Source organism: Syngnathus leptorhynchus, chromosome 6 (genome assembly GCF_054491065.1).
Source record: "Syngnathus leptorhynchus isolate UIUO chromosome 6, UIUO_Slep, whole genome shotgun sequence".
Lineage (NCBI taxonomy): Eukaryota > Metazoa > Chordata > Actinopteri > Syngnathiformes > Syngnathidae > Syngnathus > Syngnathus leptorhynchus.
In genome coordinates, this window is record NC_141200.1 from 14,982,561 (window position 1) to 15,000,747 (window position 18,187).

At 46.2% G+C, this 18,187-nt stretch overlaps 2 protein-coding genes across 9 annotated transcripts in view; one reads left to right on the forward strand and one right to left on the reverse strand.

Moving 5' to 3' along the window:
* The window catches only part of ciapin1 (cytokine induced apoptosis inhibitor 1), a 50,729-nt gene extending 37,391 nt beyond the window's left edge, over window positions 1-13,338 (reverse strand). For 2 of the 3 annotated variants that reach the window (XM_085915019.1, XM_085915017.1), the window contains exons 1-3: window positions 13,192-13,338; window positions 469-647; window positions 247-390 (exon numbers count right to left, since the gene is read on the reverse strand). In XM_085915019.1, the coding sequence (XP_085771145.1) occupies window positions 247-390; window positions 469-625 (301 nt within the window). In that variant the 5' untranslated portion in view covers window positions 626-647; window positions 13,192-13,338. The remainder of the gene's footprint in view (window positions 1-246; window positions 391-468; window positions 648-13,191) is intronic. The other variant, XM_085915018.1, reaches the window with a different exon arrangement.
* Window positions 13,339-16,398: 3,060 nt separating this feature from the next.
* Window positions 16,399-18,187, forward strand: part of adat1 (adenosine deaminase tRNA specific 1) — a 48,400-nt gene continuing 46,611 nt past the window's right edge. For 5 of the 6 annotated variants that reach the window (XM_085913645.1, XM_085913644.1, XM_085913647.1 and 2 more), the window contains exons 1-2: window positions 16,421-16,478; window positions 16,544-16,708. In XM_085913645.1, coding sequence (XP_085769771.1) covers window positions 16,433-16,478; window positions 16,544-16,708 — 211 coding nt within the window. In that variant the 5' untranslated portion in view covers window positions 16,421-16,432. Of the gene's footprint in view, window positions 16,479-16,543; window positions 16,709-18,187 lie in introns of all 6 variants that reach the window. The other variant, XM_085913646.1, reaches the window with a different exon arrangement.

The window sequence follows — 18,187 nt, forward strand, 5'->3', positions numbered from 1 at the left end:
CAACTCTGTGAAAAGTGAACCTTAGCCAGTTTCTTGCAATCAATGCAGAGATGTGTGACCCAACCAAAAGCAAAATTCACACAATAAAAACAATTTTCTCAAGAATTTTTATCGTGTAAGATTTTATGCATTTTTTCTAATATTGTAACTACTACTGCAATCTGCTAATCAATAAACAAACAAACATGGGAGCGTTCCCCCAATGTACAGTATACATTAATACTGACCATGAGAAATGTATCTGACCTGTAACAGGTTCATCCAGAACTACTTTGCCACCGGGTTTGAGTACTCTAGCCATCTCTGCCAGAGTCTCTGAACTGTGGATAGAAATGCTGTCCGGTAGAAGGCATGAGAGAACCCAGTCGAATGAGGATTCAGCATAGGAGGCTAAGAAGAAGTAGGTAAATGATCAACTTGTTTGTGACTTGACAATTAGACAGAAGACGAGTAATAGGTCATACTCACAAAGCATAAGCATTTCCATGTTTTCCACTGAAACCCGGCCATTGGGACGAACGATGGTACTAAGAGCCTCTGAAAACTGTTTTAAGGTGATGGGTGATAATGGTTGAGCCCATACCAACAGGACTATATCTCCCATTTTGACACCGAGGTCCGCCATTATCACCTGGAAGAAAGATTCCCTTAAAGGGGCACAAAAGCAACAATGGTCCATTTTTCAATAACTAGCCCAGTTTATGTATTTTTTTATCAGGATAATGGAAAAACTTAGCATGTTCTATCCTAGGATTCATTGCATACATTTAAATCAGGGCAAACTTGCATCATTTCCAAAGAATTTGCCTTTCAGCGCACTTGATTGACTAGTGTATTGTCTAAATTCACTACGAAAGGCATTACAGCATGGATTTATTACAAGGAATTTACAGCAATCAATGTGATATTTTGAAATACTAGAGTGGTATTTCTTCTTACGAACTTAATTGGTTCTGCAATCAGGTTTGTAAATAGAAACGTCTGTAAGTAGAAGTAATGTTTCCATTAAAATATATGTAAAAGCAAAAATTGTGTGCTGGACTATCGCAAAGGTCACACATTTTGCCCTATTACTCTGTGTTAAACACACAGAAAACCAAAACACCAGCTTGATTTTTGATTTTTCAAAAAAAATAAAAAATCTCGTGCTACTCTTGACCTCCTTGAACGAACTTTGCTTGGGAAGGCGGTAACCTGTTCTTTTTCTACACTCGCTAAAAATACCCCGAACGCGTCGGTTTGGAAGGCAATAATTGATTAGTAAGTACCGGGTTTTTCGGACTATAATTCGCGGGGTTTTTTCATAGTTTGGGTGGGGGGGGCAACTTATACTGAGGAGCGACTTATATGTAAAATTATTCACAAGTTTTCAAAAATCCGCGATGTAGTGAAACCGCAATAAACAATCCGCGATGTAGCAAGGGATTACCGTAATTTTCGGACTATAAATCGCGTTTTTTTTCATAGTTTGGGTGGGGGGGTGACTTATAATCAAAAAAATTTACTTGATCATTAACACATTACTTACTAGTACAATTGATCACCTCACATATTATTTTTAATACACTGAAAAAACGAATAAAGCAATTCACACTTTAAAGCACAATATTCAAGTTCATGAAACAAATAAAACAAAAAAAAAAACAACTGAAAAAGATATATAGTTATTTTCAAACTAAACTGAACGAGGGTTATTTAAATTTCACCATTGGCCGTGACGCAACAACTGGGAGAGGAAAGCGCTGTTTTTTTGAGTTTTTAAAAAGCACAGGTCTGGTAAAGAGAATTTAGTGTGGTGATGTAAAAAAACAAACAAAAAAACCCCCCAAAAAAACAGTAGGGGCAGCAATGCAATTTAGGATGCAAGCTCTGCTTGTGATGGACAGCATGCGAGCACACATTACGCCAGACATGCAAATCACGAGTCCGACGGCGCGCGTACGCAGCATTGTTTACACGATCATTGATCGATGGATTTTATGATTTGGAGTGACAGATGGTTTTGTAATATTGTTGCTATATGATAGTTATTTTAAATATATATACTTTGTATATCGTTATATGGGTCTGTGGAATAATTAGACATGCAAATCACGAGTCCGACGGCGAGGGACGCGGCATTGTTTACACGATCGATGATCGATGTATTTTATGATTTGGAATGACAGGTGGTTTGGTAATATTGTTGCTATATAATAGTTATTTGAAATATACTTTATATATCGTTATGTGGGTCTGTGGAATAATTAGACATGCAAATCACGAGTCCGACGGCGCGCGTACGCGGCATTGATTACACGATCGATGATCGATGTATTTTACAATTTGGAGTGACACAGATGGTTTGATAAACGTGTTATTTATGTAATAATCATTTGAATAACTCTGAATGTTATGTTAGGCCCGTTCTCAGCCTCTCGTTTGTGTATGTCACGTTAGCATACCGTATCGTTTAGCCTGTTGTTGCTGGTTCGTGTCTGTTTTTGGTGTTGGATTTTGACAAATACATTTGCCCCAAAAGTGGGACTTATACTCCGGAGCGACTTCTATATGTTTTTTTTCACGTTATTGTGCATTTTATGGGTGGTGCGATTTATACTCCGGAGCGACTAATAGTCCGAAAATTACGGTACGGTAATTTGAACTGCAACTGACAGCAGCGGGGCGGCGCACACGCGGAGATGTTTACATAAAGGACAAAAGATTTGATCACGAGATTTCATGACTTGGAGTGACAGAGATTGTTTGATAAAGTTTTTTTATAATAACCATAAAATTCGGACTATAAGTCATGTTTTTTTTCATAGTTTCATAGACTTATACTCAAGAACGACTTATATGTGATTTTTTTCGAAAATTTTCAAAATTAAAAAAAACGCGATGTAGTGAAACCGCGATAAACAAACCGCGATGTAGCAAGTTCATTTGAACTGCAAGTGACGTCACCGGTGCCGCGCGGCGGTTGTTTACATAAAGGACAAAGGATTTGATCACGGGATGACGAAGGGCCCCGCGTTTGAAGGATTTAATGATTTGGAGCGACACAAGGTTTGAAAAATGTATTTATGTTATAGTTTGATATATTTTATTTCGTGTAGCAACTTGTATATGTTTTTATCGTTACAGTTCAGTAGTTGTTGGCTCGTTGAACTCTTGTTTTGTTAAATAAAGAGCCGTTTACCAAACCCACGTCTTTCCTCGTACTTTGTTAACACTACAATATAGTTATATACTAAATCTGTGATCACAAAGAGTGAAGGTGCCTTCACGGTTAGGATGAAGGCCGTCCTTCCTCAGCAGGTCGGGGCGGCCCCAGAAGGAGGACCAGTTATCTATATAATACAGTCCCTGCTTTTTACAAATCGATGGATTTAATGATTTCGAGTGACACAGATGGTTTGATCATATTGTTGTTATATAAACCCACGTCTTTCCTGGTACTTTGTTAACGCTACAATATAGTTATATACGAGATCTGTGCGGCGCACGCGCAGCTTTGTTGACATAAAGGACGAGGAATTTGATCGATGGATTTAATTATTTGGAGTGACACAGATGGTTTGATAATATTGTTTTAATATGATAGTTATTTGAAATATACTTTATATATCGTTATATGGGTCTGTGGAATAATTAGAAATGCAACTTATAACAGGTCCGACGTCAGCATATGCGGCGCATACGCGGCATTGTTTACATAAAGCACGATCGATGGATTTAATGAATAGGAGTGACACAGATGGTTTGATAAATGTGTTATTTATGTAATACTTACTTGAATAACTCTGAATGTGACGTCAGTCGGGTTCTCAGCTCCCCGTTTGTGTATATGTCACGTTAGCATACCGTATGGTTCGGGGTCAAGTTAGGAACGTTCTCGTTGTGACCCTGTTAACCCGTAAGGAGACCAATCCTAACATTACTCGCCAAAAACAGTCCAATCAATTGCGATTTTGTGGATGGTAAAAGGATATACCCTCAACCCACTGATAACATGAATATCTGTTGTGTGAGTGTGGAGAGAGCGCCCAGACCATCGAGCATATCCTCCGAGCGTGCCCCTTATCATGCAGCCTGAACAACGCTGACTTGCAGAACACAAGCTATGATGATGACCGTATCGTTTAGCCTGTTGTTGCTCGTTCATGTCTGTTCTTGGTGTTGGATTTTGTCAAATAAATTTCCCCCAAATTACGACTTATACTCCGGTGCGACTTATGTTTTTTTTTTCACTTTATTGTGCATTTTATGGCTAATGCGACATATTCTGGAGCGACTTTTAATCCGAAAAAGACGATAGATATAAAACAAAAAACGCGAGGCTCCGGTTCGTATTTCGAAGTGTTCGGAAGTATAGGCGTTCGTAATTCAAGCTACCACTGTACATTTACTACATGCAGTCCATATTCAGGTTAAAGGGGGATATTACAATTTATGCAATTTTCAGCAGTAAAGAGTTAATATGTCTATATGGAATTATAAAACGTCATTATTGTCCATGTACATTCAACACCTTAAAAACAACATTTTGTCACATGATGCCTGAGAATGAAGTGTTCAGGGCTCAGATAACAACCAATCGCCGCTCAGCCTGCGAATGTGAGATTTCTAAAAACCTGAAGAGGACCTTAAAACAGGGATGAGAATGGCAAATGTGAAAAACACTGAAAAGTAGCCGGGGGTCTGGGGGGCCGACGCGGGGGTGCCAATTATATATATATGTATATATACACACACAGATATATATATATATGTATATATACACACACATATATATATATATGTATATACACACACACACACACATACACATATATGTATGTGTGTGTGTGTGTGTGTGTGTGTGTGTGTGTATATATATATATGTATATATATGTATGTATGTATGTATGTACCCTTCCGTGAGTCGTCACCTTATCGTGGTGGAGGGGTTTGCGTGCCCCTATGATCCTAGGAGCCATGTTGTCTGGGGCTTCATGCCCCTGGTAGGGTCACCCATGGCAGAAGGGTCCTAGGTGAGGGGCCAGACAAAGCACGGCTCAGAAGACCCCTTATGATGAATAAAATATATGCATGTCGTTTTCCCTCGCCCGGACGCAGGTCACCGGGGCCCCTCTCTGGAGCCAGGCCTGGAGGTGGTGCTTCGCTCATGGGGTCCGGTCGGGCATAGCCCGAAAAGAAAACGTGGGTCCCCCTTCCAATGGGCTCACCACCTATAGGAGGGGACAAAGGGGTCGGGTGCATAGTGAGCTGGGCGGCGGCCAAAGGCGGGGACCTTGGCGGTCCGATCACTCGCTGCAGAGGCTGGCTCTAGGGACATGGAATGTCACCTCTCTGGCTGGAAAGGAGCCCGAGCTGGTGTGTGAGGCAGAAAGGTTCCGACTAGACATAGTCGGACTTGCCTCGACACATAGTTTGGGCTCTGGTACAAGCCCTCTCGAGAGGGGCTGGACTCTCTTCCACTCTGAAGTTGCCCACGGTGAGAGGCGTCGAGCAGGTGTTGGCATTCTTATTGCCCCCAGGCTGGGCGCCTACACATTGGGGTTCACCCCGGTGAGCGAGAGGGTAGCCTCCCTCCGCCTTCGGGTGGGGGGACGGGTCCTGACTGTTGTTTGTGTCTATGCACCGAACGGCAGCTCAGAGTACCCACCCTTCTTAGAGTCCCTGGAGGAAGTGCTGGAGAGCGCTCCTTCTGGGGACTCCATCGTTCTACTGGGTGACTTCAATGCTCACGTGGGCAATGACAGTGAGACCTGGAAGGGCGTGATTGGGAGGAACGGCCCCCCCCCAATCTGAACTCGAGCGGTGTTCTATTATTGGACTTCTGTGCTCGACACAGATTTTCTATAATGAACACCATGTTCAAGCATAAGAGTGTCCATGTGTGCACTTGGCACCAGGACATCCTAGGCCGCAGTTCGTTGATCGACCTTGTAGTCGTGTCATCGGATTTGCGGCCGCAAGTTTTGGACACTCGGGTGAAGAGAGGGGCGGAGCTGTCAACTGATCACCACCTGGTGGTGGGTTTACTCCGATGGTGGGGGAAGATGCCGGTCCGACCTGGCAGACCCAAACGCTCTGTGAGGGTCTGCTGGGAACGTCTGGCAGAATCCCCTGTCAGGAAGAACTTCAACTCCCACCTCCGGCAGAGCTTTTCCCACGTCCCGGGGGAGGCGGGGGACATTGAGTCAGAGTGGACCATGTTCCGCGCCTCCATTGTTGAGGCAGCCAACCGGAGCTGTGGCCGTAAGGTTGTTGGTGCCTGTCATGGCGGCAATCCCCGAACCCGCTGGTGGACACCGGCGGTAAGGGATGCCGTCAAGCTGAAGAAGGAGTCCTATAGGGCTGTTTTGGCCTGCGGGACTCCGGAGTTAGCTGACAGGTACCAGATGGCCAAACGGAACGCAGCTTCGGCGGTTGCTGAGGCAAAAACCCGGGCGTGGGAAGAGTTTGGCGAGGCCATGGAGAATGACTTCCGGACGGCTTCGAGGAAATTCTGGTCCAACATCCGGCGTCTCAGGAGGGGGAAGCAGTGCACGGTCAACACTGTTTACAGTGGAGATGGTGTGCTGCTGACCTCTACTCGGGATGTCGTGAGTCGGTGGGGGGTATACTTCGAAGACCTCCTCAATTCCACCGACACGCCTTCCATTGTGGAGGCTAGGCCTGAGGACTCTGAGGCGGACTCTCCAATCTCGGAGGTCGAAGTCACTGAGGTAGTTAAAAAACTCCTCGGTGGCAAGGCCCCGGGGGTGGATGAAATCCGCCCGGAGTTCTTAAAGGCTCTGGATGTTGTGGGGCTGTCATGGCTGACACGCCTCTACAGCATTGCGTGGACATCGGGGACGGTGCCTCTGGATTGGCAGACTGGGGTGGTGGTTCCCCTCTTTAAGAAGGGGGACCGGAGGGTGTGTTCCAATTACAGGGGAATGACACTCCTCAGCCTCCCTGGTAAGGTCTATTCAGGGGTGCTGGAGAGGAGGATCTGTCGGGAGGTTGAGCCTCGGATTCAGGAGGAGCAGTGTGGCTTTCGTCCTGGCCGTGGAACAGTGGACCAGCTCTACACCCTCAGCAGGATCCTTGAGGGTGCATGGGAGTTCGCCCAACCAGTCCACATGTGTTTTGTGGACTTGGAGAAGGCGTTCGACCGTGTCCCTCGGGAGATTCTCTGGAGGGTGCTTCGGGAGTACGGGGTGCCGAGCCAACTGATAAGGGCGGTTCGGTCCCTGTATCACCGATGCCAGAGTTTGGTCTGCATTTCCGGCAGTAAGTCGGATTCATTCACAGTGAGAGTTGGACTCCGCCAAGGCTGCCCTTTTCCACCGATTCTGTTCATAATTTTATGGACAGAATTTTTAGGCGCAGCCGAGGCGTTGAGGGGGTCCGGTTTGGGGACCTCAGCATCGCGTCACTGCTTTTTGCAGATGACGTGGTGCTGTTGGCTTCTTCAGTCCGTGATCTCCAGCTCTCACTGGAGCGGTTCGCAGCCGGGTGTGAAGCGGTCGGGATGAGGGTCAGCACCTCCAAATCCGAGTCCATGATCCTCGGTGGGAAAAGGGTGAATGCCCTCTCTGGATCGGGGATGAGCTCCTACCCCAAGTGGAGGAGTTCAAGTATCTTGGGGTTTTGTTCACGAGTGAGGGCAGGATGAAGCGAGAGATCGACAGGCGGATCGGTGCAGTGTCGGCAGTAATGCAGGCTCTGTACCGCCGGTCCGTCGTGGTGAAGAGAGAGCTGAGCCAAATATCAAAGCTCTCGATTTACCGGTCGATCTACGCTCCTACCCTCACCTATGGTCACGAGCTATGGGTCGTGACCGAAAGAACGAGATCCAGGATACAAGCGGCCGAAATGAGTTTCCTCCGCAGGGTGTCCGGGCTCTCCCTTAGAGATAGGGTGAGAAGCTCGGTCATCCGGGAGAGACTCGGAGTAGAGCCGCTGCTCCTCCACGTTGAGAGGAGCCAGATGAGGTGGCTCGGGCATCTCATCAGGATGCCTCCTGGACGCCTCCCTGGGGAGGTGTTCCGGGCATGTCCCACCGGTAGGAGACCCCGGGGACGACCCAGGACGCGCTGGAGAGACTACATCTCTCGGCTCAACAACGGGCATCCCGCACAACACGCAACAAATGGTGCCCCCGACGTGGGTTTTGTCCAGTTGAACCGCTTTCAGGTGAGGCTTACCGCTCCGGTCCATAGGTCCCGAGGCCCCCGAGATCGCAAGGTAAGAGGATTTTTTTTCATTCACGAACTGGGACCTCCGCACCGTAGTGGCATTGCCCTGTCAGGCGCTAAGCGTGTTTTGCCCTGAGTTGAACGGGTTTGTGCGCACAAACTTGTTCTGGTAGAATAAAGCGGACGGGTGTGGGCAAGAGTTGCTCCTTTATTGGGGTATGTGTAGGACGTCGTTTCTTATTTGAGAGAAACTTGATAAACGGGTTCCTCGGCGGTGCGTTTTTGCGGTCTCAGTCCATTTCAAGATTTACGCCTTGTGGAACGGCGTTTGGGTTATTTGAGAGAAACTTGATAAACGAGTTCCTCGGTGGTGCGTTTTTGCGGTCTCGGTTCATTTAGAGATTTACGCCTTGTGGAACGGCGTTTGTGTTATTTGAGAGAAACTTGATAAACGTGTTCCTCACCGGTGCGTTTTTGCGGTCTCGATTCATTTAGAGATTTACGCCTTGTGGAACGGTGTTTGGGTTGAGCTTTTGAGGTACAGAATTCCTCATTTGTGTGATTGTTTGGCTGCGGCAATTTATCCCGCCAATTTTTGAATGTGCTTGTGTGATCGTTTGGCCGCAGCATTTTCTCCCGCCAAATTTTGAATGTGTATGTGTGATCAGTTAACCGCGGAGTTTCCCCCTGCGATTTTTGAATGTGAGGCAGAGACGTGATTGTTGTAATTTGCTTGTGAAAAAACTGCTGGGGCGTGATCCCCAGGTGTCCCACCTGTGCATCTCTACCTTCCTTTGTCTCCACGGACATTGGAGTGGGAAAAGGGGGGTGCGTGATCGTTGTAATTTGCTTGTGAAAAGACCGCTGGAGCGTGCTCCCCGGTGTGTCACCTGTGCCTTTCTATCGTCCATTGTCTCCACTGATGTGGGTGGGGTGAGGGTTGATTGTCACTTGTTTGTGAAGGAGTTTTGAGTACTTGCGTGTGTGGGGCCTCAATAAAACGGCGGCCCTGAACGGTCCTGTTAGGCTGTTGATACTTGTTTGGATATTTCCTACATATGTGGATAGTGTTATTGATAGTGCAACCTCTAAATGCGTACTCAACATGGAAGGTGAATTTGACCTAAGGGGGGATTGGTTTGACCTGGAGGCACTCCCATTGGCGAATGGAAGTGTGCGGACTCAATTTGATGCCCCGGTGGCAATTCATGTGGAGAATTTCCCACCAGAGAAGCGCATCAAAAATCAACAGGTGATAACTGATTGGATAAGGGACTCTCATAGGTCTGGGCATTTCCCCTCTGGGAAACACAACACCGATGTGGTGGCGTTGTTGCAAAGGACTGAGGCTAAGTTGGTGGCCTGATTGGAAGAATTGTCTGCTGTTAAGCAGAGCGTCTTTGAGTGGCGTGATAGACATAATCGTCATAGACGTAAAAGGACCGAGGAGTGGCGCTCGATGGTAAGGATGTTGATAACAAATATTGGATGAGTGAGGGAGGCGTGGGCGCCTCTGGGAGGGAGGGGGGTCAGCGCTGGTGGGTGAGCCTGCGGAGGTAGGGGGGGAAGGCGCCTCTCCCTCTCCTCGGCTGCCTCCCCCTGGTGGCTGCTCACCTCCTCCTGGGATTACTCTCTCTGGTGGCTGCTCACTTCCTCTTCAACTACCCCCGGCGAGTGGCTGCTACCCGCAGCTGCCCGAAACTAGTAATAAGTATGATGACTTGTTTGTGCCAAGACCGCCACCCTACCCTACATTGTTCAACCCTTTCTCCCAGCAGCATCCCGGTCTACCTGTGTAGCCCCAGCATTGCAAGCACCTATTGTGTAAATTACGGGTGGCCAAGTAGATTGTTCCATTTTCAGTGGAGACATGTCAGGGTCCCCGCGCTTGCGTCTGCTCCGGTGCCTTCACAAAGGGGTGATGACCCTATGCTAGACAATCATTTTGACCAACCTTTGTCCACCATTACAGAAACAGTTGTGGACATAAAGAATTCCTGTTTACGGGGTGAGGAATCCCCTGCAAAGGCGGCTTTGGCGCTTGATCGAATTATTAGCTGCACCAACGACTTTCCTCTGCATGGTGACCAGCGGGCAACACTTAACTCCCTTCTGGCTCATACCCGCTCGATTATCGATACTGCAAAAACGCACCGCCGAGGAACCCGTTCATCAAGTTTCTCCCAAATAACCCAAAAGCCGTTCCACAAGGCGTAAATCTCTAAATGAATCGAGACCGCAAAAACGCACCGTCGAGGAACCTGTTTATCAAGTTTCTCTCAGACAACAACACAAACGCGGTCTACGCGGCGCAAATCCCGAAGGTCACTCGAGATGGCAAAACTGCAACGCCGCGGGACCCGTTTCTCAAAGGTTTATCTCAAACAACAACACAAACGCGGTCTACGCGGTGCAAATCCCGAAGGTCACTCGAGATCACAAAACTGCAACGACGCAGCACCCGTTTCTCAAAAGTTTATCTCAAACAACAACACAAACACAGTCCACACATACCCCAAGAAAGGAACAACTCTTGCCCACATCCGACCACTTTATTCTACCAGAACAAGTTCGTGCGCACAAACCCGTTCATGGCAAAACACGCTTTGCGCCAGACAAGGCAATGCCGCCACGGTGCGGAGGTCCCAGTTAGAGAAGGAAAAACTCCTCTTACCTTTTCAAAGCGGACCTCCGGCCCGAAGCGGCAAGCCTCACCTGAAAGCGGCCGAAACCTGCTCAACTGGACAAAACCCACGTCGGGGTCACCATTTGTTGCGTGTTGTGCGGGATGTCCGTTGTTGAGCCAGGAAAGCAAAGATGTGGAGTATAGAGTCGATTCTTTATTGGCAAGGTCTTGGGTTGTTTAATGGCAGCCAATACACAAGGCAGCAGATGAAACAACTTCTGTCTCCAGGTCAGCTCGTTTTATACTGTCCGGAATGGCGGGAACTTGTCACATGACCATTTCGTACCTGAGTGTGGGGGGGTGTCACCCCGCTGTGTGTGTGTGTGTGTTCATCCAGTTGTGTGTGTTGTATACGTGTTCTGATTGAGCAGTTATGTTTGCATAAAATAATAAAATAATTGTACATATATGAGCATCATATTGTACAGAGATTGTCCATCCTAACAGAACATGTACACATTGCTGTTGCTCCCTCTTCAGTGACCTTTGTGGTTTTTTTGTTTCGATGTGCTCCTCCTAGCGCCGCAACCTCCATAGCTGATCATATCTTGACAGAAAATACACAAAACCTTCCCCAGGACATCTACTTTACAGATATGTTCAGTCAGGCACGTGGTTACGGACTGTGTTCCGAGTTGTACAATGACGCTGCTCACGAGCCATGCCCATTTGAAACAGTTCTTGATCCCGTTCGGCTTGTCTATTTCCCTGGCACGATCCTCATGCTGGCAAAAACTTTTGCTGAGTAGTCCCTAGATCTATCTAACTAAATAACTCGTCTACAAGTGATGAAAACCCAATCGGAAATTTACATTGTGGCGGTGTAAAAACACTAGTTCTCCGCGTAAGTTAACAAGTGGAAATTATGTGACGAAAGTAGGGTCAAAATGCTGCCAAAAATAAGGCGGATGTTGCCGTATCACTGCTGGCCGTCCGCTTCCATACCACACCCCCATAAAAACTTTCTCAACGGATTTACACCATTCACGAAAATGATACTTTCAAAGGAAAAAAACACGGAAAATCAGAGGATCCGCGGAAAATTCTCATCCCTGTTAAAAGTATTACATGGCTTTTAAAAACCTGAATAGTGCAAATGTTTGGGTTTCAAATAAGTTATTGACAGCATGTAAATGTAATCACTGTAGTGTCTCAGTCTGAACACTGGGAAGCACAAGGTGATGAATTGGAAAGAAGTCTGAAATCTGATGACATGTTGAAAATGTACTTAAGCACTGTGTGCTGAGCTGAAAATGTACTGAATGAAATAAAATATAAGACTGATTATTGAAAACACGCGTGGAAAATGAATAAGTTTTGGTTAGCTCATTGGCAATCATCAGCCGATTTAATCGGCAGGTCAATGAATAAGTCAGGTCCAAATAGAATTTTAGCGTTCAGTTAAAGTGGGACTTTAATGATTTGTAAGAACAATTATCAACAACTATTTAACAATGTATGGAACATGTCCAGGGCGGCTCGGAGGTGGACTGGGTAGCACGTCCGCCTCACAGTTAGGAGGGTGCAGGTTCGATTCCACCTCCGGCACTTCCTGTGTGGAGTTTGAATGTTCTTCCCGTGTCCGCGTGGGTTTTTTCCGGGCACTCCGGTTTCCTCCCATATCCCAAAAACATGCTTGGTAGGCCGATTGAAGACTCTAAATTGTCCCTAGGTACGAGTGTGAGTGCGGATGGTTGTTCGTCTCTGTGTGCCCTGCGAGTGGCTGCCGGTTCAGGGTGTCCCCCGCCTACTGGCCAATGACGGCTGGGATAGGCTCTTGAACGCTCGCAATCCCCGTGGGGACAAAGCGGTTCAGAAAATGGATGGATGGATGGATGGATGGATGGATGGATGGATGGATGGATGGATGGATGGATGGAACATGTCCATAGGAAATTATTTTAGTAATTTCTACAAGTGATGACGTTTTTCTATGACAACTTCATAATTTTCGATAGAGGGTGATTCCGAACACAGACAATTAGTTACAATTCAATGACGCTCTTCGGCGATAGTATCTTTCAATCAGTATCAAACGTAAATGACGAAAGTGACTTTACAAAACGCCTCCGAACCATTCTCAGGTTAACTAACCACCGTGCTGCCATCAGTTACCCACTCAACGCTTCTATTTTTGTACTGCGTCATGTCAACTAAAGAATGTGACATAATAGTTAGCTTTAGCAAACCGCATGACACACAATGCGACCAGCGGAAGCCCAAGTCAAATTATACGACAAACGTCATGACAAACTCACAACTATACTTTAGTTATTTAATAACTGGTGATTACAGTAATTTAAACTGACAAGTTTAAACGCAGCAACTTACCTTGGTTTGTTATCAACATTCACTTGAAACTACGAGTTGAGTGTCAAGACGCTTTACGTGCCCCCCTACGCGATATAAGGTGCGCATGCGCAGATGGTCGGCCATCTTGGATCGTTAATTACGGCAACTATACTAGGTCAAAACACGCCGCATGAGGCGACGCATCCACTGCAAAACAATCAAAAATTTATATCAATGTGAATAACAAGGCCTCGGAAGGGCGACACCCCGTGGCAGACGTCCTTACATGAGACGCGTTCAATAAGGAATTTATACCTAAGTAGTAGTAGCAGTAGGCGACACACCTAAGTAAAGAAGCCATATCGCTTGCATTTGTTACAAGACAATGAGACCAGATCCTCCCGAACAGGGGTTTTGAACTCATTTTTGTTGCGGGCCACAACGTAGTTGAGGTTTTACTCGTGGAGCCATTAAAACCTTAAATAAAATAAATAAATACGGCCTTTCATATTGTCACACACACAGAATCCAGTTATAAAAGATGTTTCTCATGTACGTATTTTGAAAGTGGGATTGTGACATAAAATGTTACAGTATTTCACTGTTATTAAAAGACTTTGGAAAATATATTGCTGTTGCTGTTTGTTCTTTGTATATAGTACAAGGTGCCCCATCATATTTTTTATTATTATATATTATTATTATTCCTGTGGAATCCTGTCGTCCCGTCTCGCCTGTCGTCCGCCCAGGATCCTGTCCAGTTCAGCCAGCGCACCATGAACGCTCCTCCCACCCAGTCCAGCTGGTCAGAGCCTATGGAGATTGGACGCACCTTGCTTTTGCCAGAGGAGCTTCATAGACGCCTCAGAACTAGGCTCTGCCTATACTGCGGGGAGGAGGGCCACTGGGTGGCCTCTTGCCGGAGGAGAGCCAGGAGCACCCACCTAGCAGGGATCCGTTTGGGATTGGTTCACTTGCCCCCTACCATCTGTCGCAAGCCCCTGCCCCAGACCCGCTCTTCACCTTCAGCCCGTACCCTTGCCTCTCAGGGTTCTGTTTTTGGGACGTCGGGAGCCGTCCCTTGTGTGTGTGTGTGTGTGGGGGGGGGGGTGTTCTGTCATGTGCCTGCAGCTCCTGCCACTCGGCCATGCCCCTCCAGTCAGCATGATCGCTGTCACCTGCCACTGGCTTGTTGAGCGGACTATATCAGCGCAGCCAGCGCAACTCCAGATTGTTAGTCCGTCTCGTGAGCTCACTGTGTTTGTTCTGCCCGGCTTCCGTGCCGACTTCTTTTGCCTGTTTACCCGTTTTGTCTTGCCAGCGGTCGCCCTGGCCGTTCGCCTGATCTCGACCACGTCCTGATCGCCGCCCGCCCTGGCTCCACGCTCGACCTCGACTACAATCTCCGTAAGCACACGTCCTTGCTACGTGCTTTGCCCGCCGCCGCTCTCCAGAATCATCTGCCACGCTGTGGCACAAGCTTCACGCAGCTGCGAGCCTACCCTTTCCCCTTATTAAATAAATCAGTGTCACTCTGCATTTGGCTGTAAAGGTCGATTACTGACAGTTTTGAGTGTCCTTCTGGGTTTTCGGGGGGGCAGACTTTAGGACCAGGTCACCCAGCAGGCCTGCCACCTAGCAGGCCTGCATTTCGGGACGGGTTATACAGGGCCGGTTTTTGCCATGGGCAATGTGGACGACCGCTCAGGGTGCAATCCATGTAGGGGCCCACGAGCGCTCTCAAGACAAAAAAAAGTTCAGTTACATCTCAAATCTGTTTAGTGGGCGCTGGGGCACCCATATTGTCACGTGATGTCAATTTGCTGCTGAGAGTCTTGTCGAGTCGGGGTTCTTTCGTTCGTTCTTCATGTGTGCGTGCCAGAAGAGCAGCCCTGTCTTCTTGCCCCTCCCTCGCCTGGTCTGAGTGGGGGGGGGGGGGGGGGGGGGGGGGGGGGGGGCATAATGGATGGTTCGCCCAGAGCGTAAAAGTAGCCAGGACCGCCTCTGGGGTTATACATATCTCATCCAGTTCTGTTTCCGGCCTCTTTGCTCCTTTGTTGACTTTGTCACGTCCGTGCCAGATGAGGCTTGGCCAGCAACTTCCCTCAGCCACACCCCTTCATTACCGTAATGTCACCTGCTCCCTCAGGTTATCTGATGTATTAAAACCCTGCCCGTGTGTTTCTCCTTGTTGGTGTCTACTGTTGCTTTCCGTCCGTGCCTAATGTTCCTGTCCTGCTCGTCCATTTCCCCCCAGTCTTGTGTGGAGGCTCATGGTCAGAATCTGTTCTGTTTCCACTCTGCTGTCCGTGAGTCTCCATCATGCTTGTCTTTTTTCGACCCCTCCCTTCCTCTCAATAAACCCTGGTCCAAGCTGCATTTGGTCGCCCTGCTCCCCTCATTCCTGACACACTTATGTTTTGACTCAATTGTTGGCAGTCAGTGAGAGAGTAAAGATGTGTTTCTTACTTCTGCCACAATCGTATGTTATTGTAACTATTTTGTTTGTATTTGAATTAAAAACAACTTTAAAAAAGACATAATTAATTTTTAAAACAAACTATTTTTCATATCAGTTCAGAAACGTTGAGAGAAAAGAAATAAACAAACGATTCAAAGCGTTATTGTCAATGACAAAGGATAGAACTGTTGTCTGGTCTGACCAAATGTATCTTATTACAAACCACAGATGGGAAACAACATACTTCTCACCTGCCCGGTAATGACACAGTCTCTCTCTGCCTATCAGGTTTTGTGGCAGGGTTGAGGACAGGTCAGGGAAGTGGGGCAAGAGTGTTTATGAATGATTAAGTTAAGTCAAGTTAAAGTCAAGTTAAAGTCCCAATGATTGTCACACACACATCTTGTGGTGAAATATGTCCTCTGCATTTAACCCATCCTTGTGTGATTTTGATCCATCCCCTGGGGAGAGGGGAGCAGTGAGCAGCAGCGGTGCCACGCTCAGAAATCATTTGGTGATCTAACCCCCCCATTCCCTCTGGTGTACATTAATTAATAACGAGCAACTGAAAAAATGCTTTCATGCTTTCGAATGAAAAACAAACAAACAAACAAACAAACAAACAAACAAACAAACAAACAAACAAACAAACAAAAACAGCCTTTGTTTTATGCCTTTATCTATTGTAGTTTAGCATGATGCCTTTGATTTAAATGTGGAAATTATGTTAACTTCTTATCTGTTATCTGGGTTTGTGTTTTCTTCCAACTCGTTTCTTTTATCATGAAAATCCTGACTTCACCTGACCCGGAAATAGTAATGCCCTATCCTGTTTTCTGTGGATGTGCAAATACCAAGTCAAAAAGTAAGAAACGGCGAAACTGAATACCATTAAGTTTTTTTTTAACGCATTTCCCTATCGTTCTAAAGATACTGAAACTCACTCACAGGCCATGGTGACTGCTGATGAAATTGCTAAATTGTGTTATGAGCGTTTCAACGAGCTACCGCGGAGAGGAAAGCCCGAACCGGGAAGAGAATGGACCTCGCTCGCCGCTGTGGTGAAAATCAGCCGATGTGCAAAATCGGATAGAGGTTTGTTTGTTCATGTGCTTTCGTGTGCGTCTGAACGCCGTGAAAGAGTGTAACGGGAAAACATTGCCGCGCGATAGCATGTAAACACATCCGCTTTTAAAAATAAAAGATAGCAATTTCGAATATGCCTCACCATGTTGCAATTTTTAATTTTTTCAAAATGAAATAAGTGTTACTAACATGTACATTTAAAATAGCCTCAGCTGTGCAGTTTACTGTAGTTTTCACAAGTTATTTATTATTTATTTAAAAAATTCATAAAAACATCTGAGGAACATTCAAATGGGACTGTTAAAAGTGTATTTACACCGGCCCATATAGGACTATCATCCTGCAATGTTTGGGGTCAATACGTCACATGACCAGTGAGCTATTGAGCTAAAATACTTCTCTTTACAGTAATAAATTCAATTAAAAAAAACATTCAAATGAAAATATAAGATGTGTATATCAACCAGCCCATATGGGACTACCATCCTGCAATGTTTGTTATGAGTAAATTAGGTTACATGATTTTGGAGTTATTGAGCATAAATGCTAATATATACAGTAATCGATACATTAAAAATATTTGAAAAATTGGAATGAAATTGTAAGAACTGTATCTCAATGACCGATCCTGGGTAACCTGCATTTATTGAACATTTATTGATCCCCAAGGGTGAGGAAATTCAGGCCCCAGAATTCATACCACAGAGCAGGTATATAAAAGACACACAGATGGCATGAGCGCAACTCAATAGGCTTCTTATAAGGCTGCCACACAATGGCGCCACAAAGAAAGCCAGGAAGTGGGAAAGTTAAAAGCCATCAAAGCAAAGCAACAAGACAAGGGAAAAAAAAAACAGTGTGTGCAAAAATCCTACCTATATGTGTGCGTGGCCCCCTACACGGCAAGGGTCTTACCACTAACCTTAGGGGCCACCAGTGTGGTGCAGTACAGAATGGAAAAATCTAACAGATACACCATAAGTGTGCCTGTAATGTAGTGGGTGTGTGTCATTTATCGGTGCGAGCGATGAAACCTGTGGAGCACATGAGCAAGCAAAACAAACTATATACTGTTGCGTGTCATACGGGATGTCCGTTGTTGAGCCAGGAAAGCAATGATGTGGGGTATGGAGTTGGTTTCTTATTGGCAAGATCTTGGGTTGTTTAATGGCGGCCAGTACACAAGGCACGGCAGCAGATGAAACAACAACTTCTGTCTCCAGTTCAGCTTGTTTTATACTGTCCGGAAAGGCGGGAATTTGTCACATGACCATTTCGTATCTGAGGCGGGAACTTGTCACATGACCATTTCGTACCTGAGTGTGGGGGGCGTCACCCCCCTGTGTGTGTTCATCCAGTTGTGTGTTATATTCGTGTTCTGATTGAGCAGTTATGTTTACATAAAATAATAAAATAATTGTACATATATGAGCATCACATTGTACAAAGATTGTCTACCCTAAAAGAACATGTGCACATTGCTGTTGC